Source organism: Colius striatus, chromosome Z (genome assembly GCF_028858725.1).
Source record: "Colius striatus isolate bColStr4 chromosome Z, bColStr4.1.hap1, whole genome shotgun sequence".
Classification (NCBI taxonomy): domain Eukaryota; kingdom Metazoa; phylum Chordata; class Aves; order Coliiformes; family Coliidae; genus Colius; species Colius striatus.
This window is the reverse complement of record NC_084790.1, coordinates 43,014,385-43,035,391: the sequence shown is the minus strand read 5'-3', so window position 1 is coordinate 43,035,391 and position 21,007 is coordinate 43,014,385. Positions and strand designations below refer to the sequence as shown.

General features: G+C 40.6%; 1 protein-coding gene across 1 annotated transcript in view; it reads right to left on the bottom strand.

Moving 5' to 3' along the window:
* Positions 1-21,007, bottom strand: part of DDX4 (DEAD-box helicase 4) — a 39,419-nt gene that overhangs the window by 4,944 nt on the left and 13,468 nt on the right. The window contains exons 4-11 of the mRNA XM_062017997.1: positions 20,595-20,651; positions 17,806-17,948; positions 13,052-13,204; positions 11,672-11,826; positions 9,647-9,776; positions 8,486-8,652; positions 6,224-6,369; positions 5,369-5,468 (exon numbers count right to left, since the gene is read on the bottom strand). Of these exons, the coding sequence (XP_061873981.1) occupies positions 5,369-5,468; positions 6,224-6,369; positions 8,486-8,652; positions 9,647-9,776; positions 11,672-11,826; positions 13,052-13,204; positions 17,806-17,948; positions 20,595-20,651 (1,051 nt within the window). The remainder of the gene's footprint in view (positions 1-5,368; positions 5,469-6,223; positions 6,370-8,485; positions 8,653-9,646; positions 9,777-11,671; positions 11,827-13,051; positions 13,205-17,805; positions 17,949-20,594; positions 20,652-21,007) is intronic.

The following is a 21,007-nucleotide window of genomic DNA, read 5'->3' as shown; positions in this document are numbered from 1 at the left end:
TGCCAGAGCAAGTGGATGCCTGAAGGAGGCTGTGAGTCCATGGGAAGCTCACCCTTGAGCAGGACCTAAGAGTCTGTGGGGAGAGAGGTGCCCACGCCAGAGCAGGTTTGCTGTCAGGACCTGTGATCCTGTGAGGGACTTGGGCTGGAGCAGTTGGAAACTGAAGGACTGTTCTCCTGGTGGATCACCCACATTGGAGCAGGGTGTGAGGAGCTGCCCCCGTGGGAGGCCCCATGTTGGAGCAGTTTGTGAGGAACTGTAGCCCATGGGAAGGACCCACGCTGGAGAAGTCCACGAGGGATTGTCTCCTGTGCGAGGGACCACATAGTGTAGCAGTGGGAAGTGTGGTAAGGCCTCCTCCTGAGAAGCAGCAGCAGCAAAATCCATCTAATGAACTGACCGTAACCCCCATCACCTGAGCCGCTTAGGGGGGAAGGAAGTAGGGTCCTGGGAAGAGGGAGGGTTAGGAAGAGCTGTCCTAAGATTCAGTTTTATTTCTTATCTCCCTGTTCTTATTGTTCCTTTAATAAATCAAACCTTATTCTCCCTATGTTGAGTGTGTTTTGCCCGTGATGCTAATTTCCAAGCCATCTATCTTGACTTACAAACTCCCCATTATATTTCCCTCTCTGCTGTACAGTTTAGGAGGGGGACAGATATTATGACTTAGTGGACACCTGGCTAAACCACCATAGTTCCATTTAAACATAAGGGGAATCTATTTTACTGTGAGGGTAAGGGAGCCCTGGCACAAGGTGCCCAGGTAGAGTGTGGAGTCTCCTTCTCTGGAGGTCTAAAGAACCCACCTGGATGTGTTCCTGTGTGACCTGATGTAGGTGGAATCTGCTTTAGCAGGAGGGCTGAACTAGATGATCCCTAAAGGTCCCTTCCAACCCCTAACATCCTGTGATTCTGTAATGTCAGTCAACAGTACAGAACTTGCCTTTTGTTTAGCATTATGAGGAGAAAACTACACTTGCTCTAGGACTTGCCTTTGAGAGTATTTATAGATTATCCAGTACTTAAACACAGTAGATCCAGACTTTAACTCATGTACTTTGTTGTCCAAAAGAGAGAACAAATCAGAAAGCTAAAAATCAATGCTATCTTTTATTCCAACTTGGGACATCTAGTGAAGTCTGGTATAATCATTATTTCAGAGAAGACCAAGTATCCTAACTTAACTCTAAAAACTCAAGTGAATCAGAAACCAGTTAAAAGCAGTTTCTATGGAACCGGTTATTCTCTTAGTAAGTATGCCTTAATACACACAGTAATAATTCCACAGAGATGTGGTTAGCCAAGAACAGGAGGTCAGATCTCAAAATGATCCTGTAAACTGTTTAGGCACAAGATACAAAAAAAAATCTCATACCTATGTACTAAGCTCATTTTAACCCTTCTACAACCTTGACATTCTGGTGTCAACCAGAACACGGTCTAAAACATTTTGTTGGCAAGAATTCCTAAAATTATACGACTGATCTGATTAATAAAGACCATCAAGTCCAACCACTCACCTCACAGTGCCAAGAGCACCGCTCCACCATGTCTCTCGGTACCTTATCAATCTTTTAAAGATGTCCAGGTGACTCCATCACCTTCCTGGGCAACCCTTTCCAATACTTAATAACTATTTCAGTGAAAAAGTTCTTCCTAATGTCCAATCTAAAACTCCACTTGTGCAACCTGAGCCCCTTTCCCCATGTCTGATCACTCATTACTGGAAAAGAGATCGACCTCCACCTCCCTACAATTCTCTTTCAGGTAACTGTAGAGAGCGATCACGTTTCTTCTCAGCCGCCTCTTCTCCAGACTAAACAGCCACAGCTACCTCAACTGCTTCCCATCAGGCTTATGCTCCTGACCCTTCACCACCTTTGCTGCCCATCTCTGGACACACTCCAGTACCTCAATGTCCCTTTGGGAGTGAAGGGCCCAAAATGAACACAAGCACTCAAGGTGCAGCCTCACCACTGCCCAGTACAGGGCGACAATCACTGCCCTGGTCCTGCTGGCCACACTATTTCTGATCCAAGCTAGGAAGTCGTCGGCCTTCCTGGCCACCTGGGCACACTGCTGGCTCATGTTCAGACAGCTGTCCATTAACATCCCCAGGTCTTACTCAATGGGCCTTGGCTCATTGATCCAGACTGGCCAGGTCCCTCTATAGCCCTACAGCACATCCACATTCCTGGCCAACTTGGCCTTCTCTGAAAACTTACTGAAGATGTTCTTAATCCCCTCATTCACATCACTGATAAAGATTAGACAGACGTAGATCCAATACTGAGCCCTGATGAATGCCACTGGTGACTTGCCAACAACTGAGTTGGATTCCATTCCAGTCTCTGCATGGCCCAGCCATCCAGCCAGTTTTCCACCCATCTCAGAGTAGGTCCATCCAAGTCATGGGCAGCCAGTTTCTCCAGGAGAATACTGTAGGAGATGGTATCATTATTAAACTCCAGGCTGACAACATCCCCAGCCTTCTTCTCATTCACTCAGGGGGTCACCGTGTCATAGGATATCAGGTTAGTCAAGCAGGACTGGATCTGCTCCAGAACATTTCCCAGCACTGAGGTCAGGCTGAAAGGCCTGTAGTTCCCAGGATTCTCCTTCTGGCCCTTTCTTGTAGATGTGGGTCACATTTACCAACTTCAAGTCCACTGAGACCTTCCCAGTGAGTCAAGACTGCTGGTAGATGATGGAAACTGGCTTGGCTTCTGCCAGCTCCCTCAGCACCTTTGGGTGGATCCCATCTGATCCCATGGACTTGTGTGCATCAAGGTGGAGTAGCAGGTGACAACATTTCCCCTTAGATTAAGGGGGCCAATCCCTGTTCTGTCCAATCTCTGTCTTCTGGTCCAGGTACCCAGAGAACTGCTGGTTTTACTATTAAAGACTGAGGCAAAGGTGGCATTAAGCATCTCAGCCTTTTCTTCATGCTTGATTACTATGCTTCTCCCTGTGACCGTTAAGGGATGAAGATTCTCCTTAGCCCTTCCTTTCTGGCTAGTGTATTTGTAGAAATATTTTTTATTCCTTTTTATGTCAGTGGACATCTCAAATTCAAGTTGAGCCTTGGCCCTTCTAATTTTCCCCCTGCATAACCTCAAAGACTTCTTGTGTTGCAGATACACAATTATTTTAGTTAACTTATCATAACAATTAGTCAAGCACTTGTTAAGCACCTAGTAATAGTTCTATCAATTAGCTAAGCACTTGCAAATAACTCAAACACCTATTGATTAAGTAAGTATTCATTTGAATCACATAAGGATCAAACTGCAAGAGTTACATACCACACCTGATGGGGACCTGTTACCTTAGCCACGAGACCCTGGTAAATGTATTTGCTAGGTTACCTTAGCTGTTACCTTAGTTGTTACTAAAACAAAGGGACTAATATCATTTTTGACCAATCACTGTGATTTTGGAAAGTTAGTGTTTGTTGGGAACCAATCAAGGTGAAGGGCTAAATTGACAGATGGATATTTTATGCATGCTTGTGTTGGCAAATGTGATTCTTTTGTTTGAGCTGTATAAAACCCCTGAAAATGGTAACTAACAACAAGCATGTATGGAGGAGCTATTCCACCCCCCCACCGTGTTTTCCCAGCTGCATAATGAAGAAGTGTCTGGCTTATCTGCATTCCTGTGTAGGTAAGTTTTTCCCGATTGCAGATCCATCAACACCTGTAGTCCTGAGCTGACTGACCCTTCTTCCAAAGACCTTCACCTCTTGAGCTCCAGTAAAAGCTCACTGCTCAGTCAGGACATTCTTCTGCACTGTCAGCTCATCTTCTTGCACATGAGCACAGCTTGATCCTCTGCCTTCAAGATTTCCTTCTCAGAAAAACATCCAGTCTTCCTGGACTCCTTTGCCCTTCAGTACTGCCTCCCAAGGGACTCTGGCCACCAACTTCCTAAACATGTCAAAGGCTGACCTCCAGAAACGAAAGTTAGCAGTTCTGCTGACCCATTTGTTGGCTTCTCTGAGGATCAGAATTCAATCATTTCATGATCACTCTGCCATAGGTGGCCTCCAGCCATCACATCCCCCCACCAGACTTTGTCCACAAATACTAGGTCCAGCAAGGTGCCTTCCCTTGTTGGCTCCCTCACCAGCTGTATGAGGCAAATATCTTCCACACACTCCACGAACCTCCTGGACTGTCTCCTCTCTTCTGTGCTGTATTCCCAGCAAACATCTGGTGTGTTGAAGTTTGCCATGAGAAAAAAAAAAGACTAGCCTTCTCTTCCCAGCTGCCTATAGCACATTTTGTCTACTTTTTCACCCTGGGCAGTCTCTAACAGACTCCTACCATGACAATCTTATTGTCTCTCTCCCTGATTCTTACCCATAAACACTCAATCCTATCCTCACTATCATTAATCTCAACAGTCAAAACATTCCGTAATATCACACATGGACTACCAATTCAGCCACCTTGTGGGAGTGTAAAGTCCTGACCCCTACATGACCATTTTCAGGCATCTTCCTGGCCTCCAACACATGAACCCTTGCCTCTCCACTGCTGCAAGGATCTCCATCTCCTGCTTCCACTGAAACCACAGACTGATGGATGTCACCAGCAGACCATTCATGCATGCTGCCCCCAGGCTTATCTCTGGAAACCTATTTTTTTTTGCCCTTCCCTCTCTTTTCAAATTCAGTCCTCCATTCCTACTAAAATTTGCTAAATTTCCTAATTTGCTATAGTTCACTTGGAATCTTAAGATTCAGTTTGTTGTCCTACATTGACATACAAACACCACAGAACTAAATTCAAGTTCATTAAGTGAAAGGCAAGACAAACCAACTTTTTGGATGGATTTAGCCCTGGAATTCAGAGCTATTTCACTTTGTTTCTTAGCATTGTTCAAGTAGGAAACACTAATGAGCAGACTACAAACACAACTTAGAAGATATGTTCTCTTTGGATCAATCACCATACAAATGCTATGTCCAGCACAACTTGAGTTGATTTATCACTTTGCATAGAATACAGAGTGGAAGGTTCACAACTGCTGCTTCAATTTACAAAGATTGCATCACCAGTAACACCAAAAGCTCTGGACTTGGTCACAAAAACTACATATAAAACCCAGCTGAAATTATTGTATTACAGTAGTATTTACTTAGTATTACATACTAAGTGGGCATAACATTCTCCAGTTCATACACAGCATCTGAAGTCTGGTCCACCAGCAAGATGTATACTCAGCAAATGCTGTGAAAAAAGGCCTTCAAAAACACCAATGTTCTCCATTAGTAGAGCTTCTGAGAATTACAGAGCTAAACAAAACAAGTGACTTGGACTTAATACCATTACCCAACTTTCACTTTAAAAAAAAAACTTACCCATGGATGCTTGTGGCTGGTATTTTTTCTTGACAAAGCAAGGCTGCAATGAAGTCTGCTTTTTTCTTTTTGTCCACAAACACCATGGTCCGTTCATTACCTATGTTAAACAAGAGTTCAGATCCACTGCAGTTTGAAAATCAATATATCTTTGTTATTCACAGTTGCAGTTACTTATATAAAGACCTAATATCAGAATGGGTTTTGAATGAAGTCAGTAAGCTATGATTTAGTCTCCTGCCTGTGTTGAACTGATTAAATTCATTGATCTCTGTATCAATGCAGAAACCTACTTGAAGACAAGTGCCTTGTCTTTTTCTCCTCACTAAAAGGAGGAAAAAAATGTTTACCATGATAAACACGCACTTTCTACAGCACATGACCAAAAGTGGCATGTTATTCTGACCACTGAATATCAACATACACAGATAATTTTTTAATTCCAAACTCTCAGTTTTCAGTACTAAAACTTAAGATACATTTAAAGTAAAAATGGAGAAGTTCCACCCACTAACAGAATACAGGCCCAGGAGTTCACTGAAGTTTAATATACCTATAATTTGGAGGTAATACATCCAAGATGCTGAAGTATTATAATTGACTGTACAAGGAACTAACCATGTGGGAAGCTTGTCTGTTAGTACTCTATAGAATTAAGACCTTGATAAATACCCATAGCACAAATGTCTAAAAATCTAAACTTCCTTGAGGTCTGTGTGTCAACCTTCCAGTCTCATAAAGCACACAGCACATGTAAGAACAGAATCGTGACATGCTCAATAACAAGAACACAAGCTTAAAACCAAGTAAGTTTATAGTATTTCCTGAAAAACAAGTAACAGTAAGTTAAGTTACCTATGCTCTGTAGAACTTCTACCAGTTTATCCCTCTTCGAATACTGAGAAACCTGAAGGACACTTTGTTCAATATCACTGCAAGCTCCGCCCACATGTCCAACAACAACAAATAAATAATTTGGTTTCAAAAAGTCACAAGCCATCCTTGAAAAGAAATAAAGTTGTGCAACATGAGATCTATTACACGCCTTGTTTTTGCTTAAGATCAAGTGATTTATGTTTAAGCAACCTTCCCAATAAAAACTTGTATCATTCCTCGTAAGGCAGAGGATGTAAGTAGTCATGTGCTTTTTTAGAAAGTTAAAGAGTCGGTACTGTTTTTTTTGTACAACTGTCTAGAAAATATCAAGAAAGTGCACAGACTGATTATATCCCTGCAGCTTTTCATAATACAAACTTTGCATTTTCTGGACACCTTTGAAAGAATCCCACATACATGCTTAAATTACAATGCGTTACTAACATGAACAGTCAAAGATCACTTCTCTGGGCATTGTTTCATCACTAGCTGGAGGAATGGGCCAGAATTCTAATTCCCAGTGGTAACCGTATCTTTTCTGACTATTCAACAAAAGCATTGACTAAAACTAGTTTACTACATGGCATTTGTTTGCCAGTTGCCATAGGTAAGAGTTTTGTTGTAAAAACTCTCCTCTCCATTTATCTTACAAGGTAATCTCACCTGAGTGATGAAACTCGCCAAAATAGCTAATTCCTTGAAATACCCCATAATAGTAGAGAGTTCTACAAATAATTCACAAGTGTTGCTTTTCCAGTATACACAAAGCAGCTTCTACTGTAGTAAAATTCAAATGATAAACACATCAACTTATAAATGAAAAAAAGGTGATGTCAAGTTTTAGAACGAATTCCTAAAAGGAGGAAAGTATCAAAACATTGAAGTACTGCCTTAAGGACTTAAATCTGACTCGACTTACAGTCAAATTGCCACCGAGAAGGTGTTTTTCATAACAAATAAGTTACTAGAGACTTAAGATGTGTTTGGTCTTACAATTTGAGTGGTTTAAGATCTCAGAGAGACATAGTTCTGAACTGAAAGGGCAAGTTCAATCTCTGAAAACTGAACAGTAAACAAAAAACAGGCTTGGAGAGAAGAAAAAGGCCTTCTAATGGGAGACAAAGCCTCAAATGCTAAACTGAAAAGTCCACCAGGTGCAAGGTTCTCTCAACTCATGTGCACAGGAAGAGAAAGCCAAGGTTTACCTAACAGCAGAGATTCAAAGCCAGGTACAAAACCAAATTATATGTTAAAACTAAACCAAATTACCCTCACTGAAAAGCACGGGAGAGTCTGAACCACCAGCAGAACCAAAGAAAGCACATAGTACTATACTATTGAAGCAGTATACTCTCCAAAGTTGTTTTGATAGCAGACTATGGGGAAAAAGATTCCTTCTCCTAACTTCAGAATCCAAAAGGCACTAAATCAAGAATAAACTGACTTCAAAGAAGAAAGATTTTCACTCAGTGAGAACATGACCTTTCACCATTCCAAGTTCAAATGGTTACAAGAACCTTATTTCACATTTCTAAACCATGATCTAAGCATTCATGTCTCTGAAGCCTTCAACAAGCACCTGTAAATCCTGCAGGACTGATAGCATAAAGGTCAATCTTGGAACTGGGTCTTTTTCATTAAACAGAAACTGACAGTAAACACCTTGCACAGTTGAAATAATCTCCCTCTTTCAGATGCTGGTCGTTGCAGTACTCACCCCTCAACACATAGCAAAAACACACAGCAAGAACATTATTGAGAACACACTGATAAAGACAACAGATCTAGAGATCAAAGGATGAAAATTCCTCTCAATCTCAAAATCTGAGCCAATCTGGGCATACTGTGCATCTTAAAAGGGAAACAAGACCGAACTTCTCTTACGACTAAGTGAAAAGTGAGACCACCTGGCACAGGTGTCAGGGAGGACACACAACACTGGTAGTATGAGGACTTGAACAGAACTGAAATTTAGAGGACTTGAACAGAACTGAAATTTAGAAGCCTTCAAACAATCTAGGTTTGTTTTTATTCTCTGAAGAGTTCCCAACTGAATTGAACAGCTGATCTACAAAGTTACTAGTATGGTTACCTAAAAAAAGGAAGTCAACAAGGAATGTTATCATCATAGCTTTTCAACAACTTCTGGCAAGATCATAAGCTTTTAAACACAATGAGTGCTCTGAGTAACTCATCAGCTCTATATATCTTCAGATAGTTTTCCATTTTTACTTTACTCACCTCTGAACTTCTTCAGGAAAAGTGGCACTGAACATTAGTGTCTGACGATTGTCTCTTGATGGCATGTCTGGGTTAGAAATCAGCTTCTTCATATCTAACCCAAAGCCCATATCAAGCATACGGTCTGCTTCATCTAGCACCAAATGTTTTATATTATGCAAACCAATCTGAAAATATTTCAGTACAAGAAAAGTGGTATTGGTTCACTGGCAGTGTACACTTACAGACTTGCTAAAATCCACCTTTTACTTACTTCTTTCTTATTGAAGTTAACCATTTACAAATAAGAGGCTATGTACATTATGTTTCATTTGTATCTCAACCTCTAACTTATAAATCTGCAGTAATTCTAATATTATGTGTACACTAAAAATACTTCAGAACTTGATTCAACAATGTAAACCAAGAAAGAGCCTGTACATGAACTGATGTATTTTGAAATGATGTCTCAGTTCCAGAAAGGTTCTCTCATATAATCCTCACACATTCAAGACTACTGAAAGATTGACATTAGAAAGCATTATTAAGGACATTACATCTTCACTGCTGCTGACCAAGACTGTCATTTTGACTAGAAGCCTGGCAACAGAAGAAAGTCAATCTCTAGTTTATTACCAAGTGTTTATCCAAACTTCATTTGTCAAGTGTAACATCACTGAGCTGCTATTTTACGACATAGCAATTTTTATTAAATTATGACTGGAAAAATTTTTTAAAATAAAACACAATATTCCATGTAGAGCTGTTTACATTTTGAATAAAATAAATATTTTAAAAATCAAATAATTAATATTAGTATAGTTCCAGATAAATGAACACTATTAATGCAAAACAAACAGAACATCGAGTGAAAACCTGATATGAAATTTTCCATGAGAACTAAGAAATGCCAAGAATAGTGCAGACAGTTTGACCCAGGCTGTTGTTTTCCAGGGCACCTTGAGAAAGTCTTCAGAGATCCAGACTCATACCACTCTCTCAAAAACTTCATGGTATTCAGATATGCCTAGAGAAGTTGACTTTTAAGTGCTTGTAAAGAGGCAGAAAGCTGACTGGTTTTCACATCTCTTATCTTTGATTCTATCCAATTTCATGAATGAAAAACAGTGTGTAAAACTGTTAATTGTTTAGCAAAATCAGATTTAAGTTTTAAGATCTTACCTTCTTTTTTCCAATGATGTCTAGAAGCCTTCCTGGTGTGGCACACAGTATATTACAGCCTTTCATTACCTGATGAATTGAATGGGCTGTCTGTGTACCTCCATAGATCACAACAGGCCTTATACAAGTTCTATCACATTGAATAAAGAAAGATTAAAAACCTCAGTACATAAATAACACTGTTTCATTGAAAACACATAAAACTCATTCAGATCTAACATAAACCAGCTAAGAGTGGTTCAGTCCTTCCACTATACAGCACTACTTACAATCAAAAGCATGACTCAAGACCAGAAACTAACTCACTGTAAGCTTAAAGTTCCCATTCATACTATGTAATCGAGGCTGCATGGGTAAATTACTTGGAAAGAACACTTCATTTCACCTGCATTCTTTCCACTTTGTTAACCTAAGAGTTACTGGCAGTAAGAGCCAAAATGCTGTTAGACATTGCCCCCTTTTATATGGCTTATTAAGAAAAACCAGAAGAATCAAGTATTTGCATTTAGAACTTCAGAAGTAACCTTTCAACATCCTTAAACAACAAAGCAAGAAAACCCTAGGTTGACCTTGCAAAGCAACCAATCACACTGGCCATGCAAAGTGACACTCAGCTGTTAAGGCTGCAAACAAATTCAAACACTAAATTACTTGCTGTTCTGCTCACTACAGCTTCTATTTACATCTATCAAGTAGAGCTACATCACCATTCTTCTGTGCAAAACCACTTCTGTAAGCAAGAACCACCCTAAGCAGTTGAAGATCAAGTTGACAAGTTTTCCTTTATAGCCTCCTGCTCAGGCTTTTACATGAATGCATTAAGTATTTACCTACAAATTCAAACTATTTATTCTTGAAGATCATAATCCATCTTCACATGCCACAACAGTGAATCAGATGAACCTAGTCACTTTTTTACCACATTCAACTGGAACTTCATAAAGTTTTAGTCAAGAATAGACACAAGTTGGACTCACATTTTGACATTTACCCAGTATTAATTAATGCACGTATTTCATATTCCCACTTGTGAAGTAAATCAAAGAGTTTAAGATCTTTAATCTGAACTAAGAAATATACATATTCTTTAGAGGCAACAGATTCATATCCTCATGTTGTTTAACTGGCCCCCAAATGTGGGTTATCTTGCTTTTACTGTAGCAGCAGCAGCAGAAACTTTCTACATTCAAAAGGTATTTTACAGAAAAAAATCTGTACTTAGTTTAAAGTAGTTTCATTGATAGAACTAGCTATATCAAACAGTTTTACAGATTAAGAAGCTATTATTAGTAAAATTCTAAGTAGATATGCAAACCTGATGGTACTTTCACAAAGCAGACAGCCTGCAAGCATAAGTCTGCTTGAACAGGCAAAAGCAAGTGTAGTTTAGCTCACTAGATTTTGCACTGATCAGGCTCAATTCCACCTCCTAGAAGTACCAAGCCATACAGACAATAGATCTAATTCTATTCCTGTGCACTGGTAAAAACAATCACTTGGCACAGTATCACTGGCAAACTACTACAAATGTAGTCTCACACAACATCCAAGGGCTCAGTGACAAGTTTACACCTTTTCTTGTGTTCTGAAGATGCAGAGCTAAAAGACCTTGTGTAAGCTGTGAAATCCCTGTCCAAGACCAGAAAACAATGGGAAATAAAATTAGAAACCATCACTGGAAGGTAAAAATCCTAATATATTTTTGTCAAGATGAAAACAGATACAAGTATAAATTGCCTAAGGCAATCTAAATTTAACTTACTTCTATGACAAGTTTAGTATTTATGTCCTCTTCCAGCTCAAGCAAGCCTTCCCCACCCCATGTCCACTCTCAATATCAGGAATATTAGGAGTTTAAATCCCTAGTCACAGTAAGTAACATGCTAGCCAGTATTACCATCTAAATTCAAGTGGTTTTAGTCATTTGATTCATACATATTCTTTTTCATTAATACTTTCAAAAATTAAGCACTGCTGATTGAGATGAAGTAATAATCAGTATCAAGCAACAGTGCAAAAGCTTACCCATACACAAACTTCCTTGCCTCAAGGAAGATTTGATTTATCAGTTCTCTAGTGGGGGCAACAATAATACATTCCGGTTCCTGCTGATCTTTGAAGCTAGTGGTAGTCACACCATTTCTCATCATGTGGGCCACAATTGGTACAAGAAAAGCTGCCTGGAAAAAAGGATTGGTATTTATGCTGTTTTGTTTTAAAAGCCTTCGTCAGTCACACTAAAAGCTGCATGTCCTTACTGAAACTAGAATGATACAGCACACTATCAACCTCAAAGACAATCAGACTATGAAGGCATTTACCTGAATGCATTGTAACTTATTTCTTGGTCTAAGAAGCATGAAAATATCTCTTCGAACCTTCAGAATCTAATGATACAGGACTGTATCATGCAATAGATTAGTTTCTCCGGCAATTCTACACACCATGCTGACATATATTGATAATTATGTAACCAATGATCAAAATCTCTCCTTCACATCTACATAGAAGCTTCACACAATCATCAGATTTGTAAGGTAAACACGTACCATCATTCTCCAGATAACTACAAATGATGAGTCTGCAATACAGCAGCATCAAAACCTTTACTTCCGTATAAGACTAGTCAACCTCAAAACAGACTCTGTACAAGCAGTCCCAAAGTCATTCAGAGCATTAATAGCATAAGCTTTGGATATTTCCTCCTCTGCAGACAGCAGAGGTTTTTCAAAACCAGTAACTTAAATGGTCAAAGCTAGAATTTCACACTACAGTGATCAGCAAAAAAATGCATTTGACACCCAAATATTCTCGTTCAGTGACGTAAGAGGTAAGATTTGGTACACTAGATAGTTTCAGAAATTGAAAAAACTGTCAGTATCAACTCTCAACACTACTCCATCACTAGTACTGAATAACCTTAAACTAAATCCAGTGCAAATCAGACTTAATCAAATCAATGATGGTAAATCAACATAAACCAGTTAAAATGCAGCATATGCTTAAACAAGAAACTCAAATCCACACCACCACAATAAACCATAAAATACAAAATAAACCCCACAAAAACAGAGATAACACGGAAAAGAAATTCTAGCTTTCAATTGATTATTTTCCTCATCAGCATTTTTGATGACTGCCTGTACTTTGGAGTCTGTATCTGTAGCCCTGAACACTGGCTTGTCGAATCAAGACACCTGTTGACAGAATTAAATTCAGCCCAAAAAAGCACAACAATCCATCCACTATTCATATCTGTGCTTAATACTATACCTGACACTGCAATGCAAGTCAGACAACCAACAGTGAAATACATTTAATCGGGCACATGAAAGCCTGAGGCATTCACCTAAAATTTCAAGGTCACACATCTCCAGTACTATGAATACTACATGAAATGCTTACCGTTTTCCCTGACCCTGTCTGGGCACATGCCATCAAATCCCGTTCTGCCAGTACAATAGGAATACTGTACTTTTGCACTGGAGTAAGTTTGTAGTATCCAGCTCTAGCAATGTTGCTATTTAAAGTTGGACAGAAATTAGCCTCTTCAAAAGTCTGTAAGAAAAAAGTTAACAGTACAGTTAACTACTACAGAAGATTGAAAACTGAGAGTATTAACTCTTGAGGGGGTCTCACCAGTCATCTAGCTTGCCAAGGTTCCTACAGGTAAAAGCCCCAAAGGTTTCTTCAACCTGTTCGTGACATTCAAGTAGAGCTGTCTGTAAGACAGTAAAGGCTGGTCTTACTAGCTTTGAGAGAAAATTGCTCAAAAGCCATACATTTGGATTCATGCAGCTAAACTCACATCATGGTACACTGAGAAAAACTACAACACTTCATCTCCATTTCACAGAAGATACACACACTTAGTATCTGTGCTAAAACTAATATGGGGACCTAAAACAGTATCCCTATCCAGGTTCAAAAAGCATCATGCATGACACAACAGGTTTAATTCTGTGAGAAAAACTTTCAGAAGATGGACTGAGAAAAAAAAAAAGTCAACACAAGTGCTACTTCTTCCTCTGTCCTTTCTCATTCTCCCTAAAAAGAGTTTTATTTTTAAACACTAGCCACTGGGTGTAAAGTAGAAAATAAACATACTCTGTGGTGATTTAGCCCTAGCTGAGTTCCAGATGCCTAGCAAGTCCTTCTATCACTCCCCCTCCTCAGCTGGGCAACAGAGAGAGAGAGAAATGTAACAAAATGTTTGCAAATCAAGATAAGGACACAGAAATCATTCGGCAATTAGCCAACATGTGCAAAACAGACTCTGTTTGGGAAGACTTGGTTTATTAACAAACCATCAAAACAGAGTAGGGAAATGCAAAATAAAATCTCAATCTTAGAAAACCTCCCCCCAACCCTCCTTCCTGCATACCTACCTCCTCCCTGCCAGTGGCACATGGGGATGGGGGTTACAGTCAGTTCATTAGATGGACTTCATTGCTGCTTCCTCTCAAGGGGAGGTCTACTCACACTTCCCGCTGCTACAGTGTTGGGTGCCTCCCACAGAAGACAGTGCTCCATGAGCTTCTCCAACATGGGTCCTTCCCATGGACTGCAGCTCTCCACTGTCCTAATGTGGGTCTCATCCATGGTGAAACAGTCCTTCAGGTACCGACTGCTTCAACATGAGTAAACCAGAGCTAGTCCATGATTTTCTCCTCTCTCCACAGGTTCCCAGACCCTGCCAGGAACTTGCTCCAGGGTCAGCTTCCCACGGAGTCACAGCCTCCTTCAGGCATTCACTTGCTACAGGCATGGGGTCCTCCACGGGCTGCAAGTGGATCTCTGCTCCCTGGTGGCCTCCATGGGCTGCAGGGATACAGCTGCCTCACCATGGGCTGCACCACAGGTCACAGGGCAGTCTTTCTTTCAGTAGCTAAGCACCTCCTTCCTCTCCTTCTCCACTGACTTTGGTGTCTGTGGAGACCTTCTCACATTCTCACTCCCCATTGCTGCTGCTGCAGTTTAGCAAGTGCACAGCATCTTCTTCCCCTTCTCAAACACATTATTCACAGAGACGTTATCTCAGTCACTAATTGGCTCAGCCTTGGTTAGCAGCATCTTAGTATTGATTGGCACTGGCCCTGTCAACTACAGTGGAAGCTTCTGGCACGTCTTTATTTAAAGAAACCACCCCATAGCCCCCTGCTACTGAAACCTGCCCACACAAAATCACTACGTACTTTTAAACGATAGCAACCAGAGAGAAAAGAGCTAAGAATTACTTCAAAAACACCTCTGTCCAACTAGAAACTATTCTAACTGATTATTAACACTATTAATTTTCCTCCAGTAATGCACTTCAGCAAGATAACTCAGATCATCAGTCTTCTGAGAAACTGCTGTCTAAGACTAAAATGGTATTTTTCTGCAACTTAAGGACCACACTACTCCACCCAGTCTCACTTTTTCTGGCCCACTTCTGTACTCAGTTAATACCACTTGGAAATCAATTTTCTACCTTCTAGATGGGCAGCATCTCCTCTAATATAGTACTGTCTGCAAGATACACACTATATTACTATATTCATTAGCATTGAATATTACATTCTGTTTACCTCCATGCAGAGTGCCACTCAACAAAAACAAGGAGAATGGCAGGGATGGAAGGGACCTCTCTAAAGATCCACTCAAACTCTCTCTGGTCAGGCAGGTCTCCCTAGATCAAGTCACACAGGAATGTGTCCAGATGGGTTTCAAAAACCTCCAGAGAAGGAATCTCTGCACCCTCCCTGGGCAGCCTGTGCCAGGGCTCTCTCACTCTTAACAGAGAAAAAAAAAAAAAAAAATCCTTCAGTGGAACTTTTTGTGTTTCAGCTTTTGTCCGTTACTCCTTGAATTATAAGTGGACACTACAGAAAAAAGTGTCAAAATCCTAAGAGTTCATTCCCCAACCTGTACTGGTTCATGTGGTTATTCATTCCCAGATGCAAGACTCTACACTTGTCCTTGTTGAATTTCATCAGATTTCTCCCCACTCAACTCTCCAGCCTTCTCCAGTCCACGTCTCATTGGATGGCAGCACAGCCTTCTGGGGTATCAGTCACTCCCCCCAGTTTAGTATCATCAGCAAACTTGCTGACAGTGCCCTCTGTTCCCTCAGCAAGGTCATTAATGAATATATTGAACAGTACTGGTCCCAGTACCAATCCCTGAAGGACTTCACTAGACACAGGCCTATAACTAGATCCTGCCCCATTACAACTCTGTGCCTTCTTCCCTTCAACCAGTTAACAATCCACCTCACTACCTGATCACCCAGCCCACTCTTTGTACAAGCCTGTCAACCTCACTTCCATCCCTAGAAAGGTGATGGGCTTACTCAAGCAGACAAGTTTCCCTGGACGACTGGAAGATTCCTCCTCATTTGACAGCCCCTGGGGGTGGTCTGCTTTCTGCATTTCCTGTCGTGAAGTCCATCAGGTGTCAGTGTTGGGACCAGTATTTTTCAAGATATTCATGTACAGTTCTGGGCCCCTCAGTTCAAGGACAGGGAGCTGCTAGAAAGAGTTCAGCACGGAGCCACCAAGATGATTAAGGGAGTGGAGCCCTTCTGATGAAAGGCTGAAGGAGCTGAGGCTCTTGAGCTTGGAGGAGATTGAGGAGTGATCTCATTAATATTTATAAAATATGTAAAGGGTGGGTGTCAGGAGGATGGAGCCCGGCTGTTCTCAGTGATGTTCAATGACAGGACAACGGGCAATGGGTATAAGCTGGAACAGAAGAGGTTCCAAAGAAATGTAAGGAAGAATTTCTTCACTCTGAGGGTGATAAAGCACTTAACAGGCTGCCCAGTTGGGTTGTTGAGTCTTCTTCTCTGGGGATACTGAAAACCCAGCTGCATGAGCTCCTGTGAGATCTACTCTAGGTGGTCCTGCTCTGGCAGGGGTGTTGGATTAAATGATCTTTTAAGGTCCCTTCCAACCCTTAAGATTCCATGATTTTGTGACCTGTTTCCCTGTTGGATGGGATGGCACATACTTTGTCATTTCACATTCCACCTCCCGAGTCCTTCAGCTCAAAGCCCTCTTGGTCAAGTTGGCCAGTCTATTCCCAAAGATTCCAGTGCCCCTATAATACAGACATATTCCATTCTGCCCTATTGGAAGAACAACCTGTTGTCATAAAAACTGAAACCTTCTTGTCAGCACCGATCTCTAAGCTAGTAGTTAAAGTGCATGATTCTTCTGTTATTGACTGCCCCCTTTCCTCTGGTAAAGCAGTATAGGCAAGAGGATACCTTGGGTTCCCCTACCCTTCACTTACTTCACCAAGGTTTGCAATTCTCCTTGACTGGGACAATGTCCTGACCCATTACATCGTTCATACCCATGTGGAAGAGGAGGAGAGGAGAGTAGCCCATGTCCCTGGCAAGACCTGACATCTCAGATCATGGCTCCCAGCAGGCAGCACACCTCTCATGACTCCTTATCAACAGTTGAGTCTGAGTAACTTTTAGCAGTGAGTCACCAACAATGAGCATCCACTGCTTCTTCTTACAGTGCCTGTTGCTGGTAGACCAGTTGGTGGTAGATTGGTTGTTAAGGTTACCCCAACTGGACCTTGCTCATCCATGTCCTCCACTATTAACGCATCAAAGTTGTTTTTGACTGGAACACTGGAGGGAGGCTTGCAAAAAAGGAGCTCTGCTTTTTTGTCACCAAGGTCCAAGGCATTGCATTTTCAGTGGAGGCTGGTACCTGGTTTTGTCACCATCTTTCAACCTGTAGCTCTGCTCCTCTAACACTCTGGAGTCTATTAATGGTCTCTTGTAGCTCTTTCACCTCATGCTGCAGCTCTTGGACTTGGTGGCACCTATGACACATATTTACCCTAGCAGGTGATGTACCTAAACACTCCTCTGCAGTCTGCCTGCACTGGGGCATCCTTGCTACCCAGCTCCATCTGAGTGGATGCACTGATCTTCTGTGGGGCACTCTTTCTGAGACCTGGCTTTAGCATGCAGGCAAGTGCTCACCATTTTGTCAACTTGAGACCAGAGCACTGCCCTGGACTGTGGATCCCTCTGCAGGTAGCAGGTTGTTCCCTGCCCATCGTCTCTGCTTGAACAGCCACACCATGCCCCAGCTGCCTGCCCTGGTCACCACCCTTGTTGTCTAAATGCCAAGATTAATGAGTTCACTAACCAGTAAAGGTGCTGGAGGGTCAAGTCCTGAAACGTCAACACTGTTTTCATCATATTTGTCAAAATTAATTCCTGTTCGGTATCGTGCAAAGATTGCTTGTTCATCATCCGGTGGAGGAGGGGGCACATAAGTCACCTTTGGACCTTAAGAACAGAACCACTGTGGTTAAGCTTTCCTTATATTGTTCATAAAACCACAACTTTAAGTACAGAGCTAATGAAGTTCAGCAGAGTGTCACTTAAGACTTCTCTCCACCTTCGAGAGAAAAAAGAAATTTCATAAATGAAATCTATTTTATTTATACTACTAGACCTACAAGTCACTTAAGTCGGACTTTTGTAAAGTGTTCTTGTCTCACATTTACTAAAAGACATTACTTCAAAGAGCTACAAGAGTCACATGCAAAGGAAAACTGGCATGTTCTCTGTGAAGAAATCACTTACCTCCTCCAAAATCTACTTCCTTGCATTCTTTGTGATCTGCTATTAAAGAAAGCATTCAAAATTTAACTGCTTCTAGGAAAAAAAGCTCATTTGAAATAAAATTCCTAGAGGCACTTTATAAAACTGGGTGGGTTCTGCCATGGGTGATGGAATGAGTAGGAATATTTAGGTAAGCAACAAAAGCTTAGCTACAAAAAGCTGGGAGACAAAGGCCCCATATTTGTCTTTTAAAAGGCAGAAAGAGAGAATGTCAGAACACTCATCTTTGCAGGACCTTCCAGAACAACATGAAAGAATTTAACTCAACATTTGGCTGAGGGGTTTCAACTAAATATTGTGTGTATAAAGTTCACACATGCTTACTATGGTTCTAAGAACCATTCAACCTTTTCACAAAATCAAGAGATGCTTGTTTTATGGTCTGTAACCAGCTTGCAAACAACTAAAGAGACATAGTCATAAACATAGCTGGGATAGAAATTATATCAGAAAACTATCTTGTTATTTCAACAGCCACAGATTTATAAATTCCACTACATTGAAGTTCTGGCCGTGATACGCACATACTGTGTAATGGTCTTCATGTTACAATGAAAGCAAATACATTTTTTCTTAAGACAGAGGAAATAGCACATTTTACAAATGTAAAACCTGTACTAAGACTAAGATATTAGCAGCAGCTTTTCCAGAATCCACTTTTAAATCCTCACTCTTACTACATAGAGAACAAAAAGAGTCTTAAACCTAGCTGGTAGCCTCTAGCCAGACTGTGAAGGACATTATGTTGCCCATTTCAAAGAAGAGTATAAAATCCCATTTAGTGTAAGGCCCCCATGGAAAAGACACTAGTAGTGTAGGTAATGGACCCAAGACTAAGTGAAGACAAGAGACAACCACAAAGGCTGCTCATAGGTTCTCTAGTCCAACGTGCAGCTCCAGCCATTCACAATTATCATTCTATGATACTTCCAGTCTTAAGACCAGCACCACAGAAGAACAGGGACCCTGCAATGCCTCCTTCATCTGTGCACTTCCTCACTACAGCAGGTCAAGTACAAAAGAATACTGTCAGGGCAGCATATTAATCAGATTGCTTGTTCTCAACAAGATCAAATTATTACCACTAACTATATTTACCCATTCTAAAGAAGCAGTCAATACTGTGAGTTGGATCAAGAATGCTCTGCTCAGCAGCAACACTCTTAAGCAACTCCGTAAAACCAGAGTTTCACTGAGATGGTGAGAGAATCCAAGCAAAGCATGTAATCACTTCTAATTTACTTATTCTTCCATCAGAGGGTAACATATGCACACAGCACCTCAAATTTCATAAAGTATAACCATTTTAAGAAAAGCCAGCACCTCTACAAGCTCTACCAGAGCGATACAACCACTACTCAAAGGTGGAGACCATACAACAGCCTAGTAGTAGTTGCTCTGTTCCTTCACTATACCAACACATTCTCATACTATATGAGGACATACTTCACATGCAACATCGACTCTTGATGAAGAATTATCTTTCCATGTGAACATCTCTATATAGACACTATAATTGTTGTCTCCCAAAATCTGCAACTGTCTTCACACAACAACACTCAAACATCTGGAAAACTTTATTTAAACTAAGTCAAACAGAGAAAACCAAATCTTCTTTGGATATTAAGGAGTACTTCTGAAAGTAGTATGCACAGTAATCATTCTATCCTTTCTACTGTAAACAAATTATTTTACTCATGTCACACAAAATCTTCTGACATAGAGAATATCAGCCATCAACTAACCATTACACTATTTTAATGGTATTTCTAATTTGAATTATGGAACTTTGAGTAACAGATTACTATGCTCTAGGCAGCAAAACACACAGGTTACAAGGTACAGTAGCATCACTGGAAAAGCACAACATGACTGAAAAGGAAAAATCCTTTGTAGAAAGAAAAAACCCCAACATCAGAAAAAAGTCATTAGGAAGAGCTAGTCTCTCAGAGCTACAAACTGAAAACAGGACTTCCCTTTACAGGGGGGTGGAAGATATTTGAAGCAACTATTTAAAAATTGAGTAAGTTCTTAAAAGCTTGTTTTGAATGTGCATCGACTCAGTAGCAGTAGGAGCAAAAAAAATGTGTAATTAGACACATTTTTGAAAATATCATTCATTAAAATTAATTAATTACCAACACATCTTGTGTGTGCATGCAAGTGAGTGATCTACCAATTGCAGCAGGCTCTTAATTCAGATAGGGAAGACAATCAGAGATAGCATTTGGCAAAGCTAAGAAAGTATTGCCACAAATCAGCAATGAGGAAGTCTGAAAAGTTCATCACCCTACTAAAAAGTCTCACCTGCATCTCCAAGAAAAGCATCAGACTGAGTTCCACCTCGTGGTTCACCTTTAATACCTGCAAATAACATCAGTGCAGTGGATATAGTCATTATACAAAATTAGTATAAAGAAATACTATGCTTAAAGCTAATACTATTTACTCCAAAAACTCTACAGAGAATCTGGGGGGGGCTGTAACTCCAATCTATGCTGTCTTGTCAGTAATACTATCTCCCAAAGACATCATCCATGACACAATACAGTTTAAGATGAGAAGCTGTTTCACAGCTTTCAACTTTATGATTGTAGATCTCAAGGATCAAGCAAATCATAAAGAATGACAAAACATACGTTTTTCCCCACACAAACCTGTCAACATTAAAACAAACACCTTACTGTCACTTCTTTGAAAGCCACAAGGAAATCCTTTAA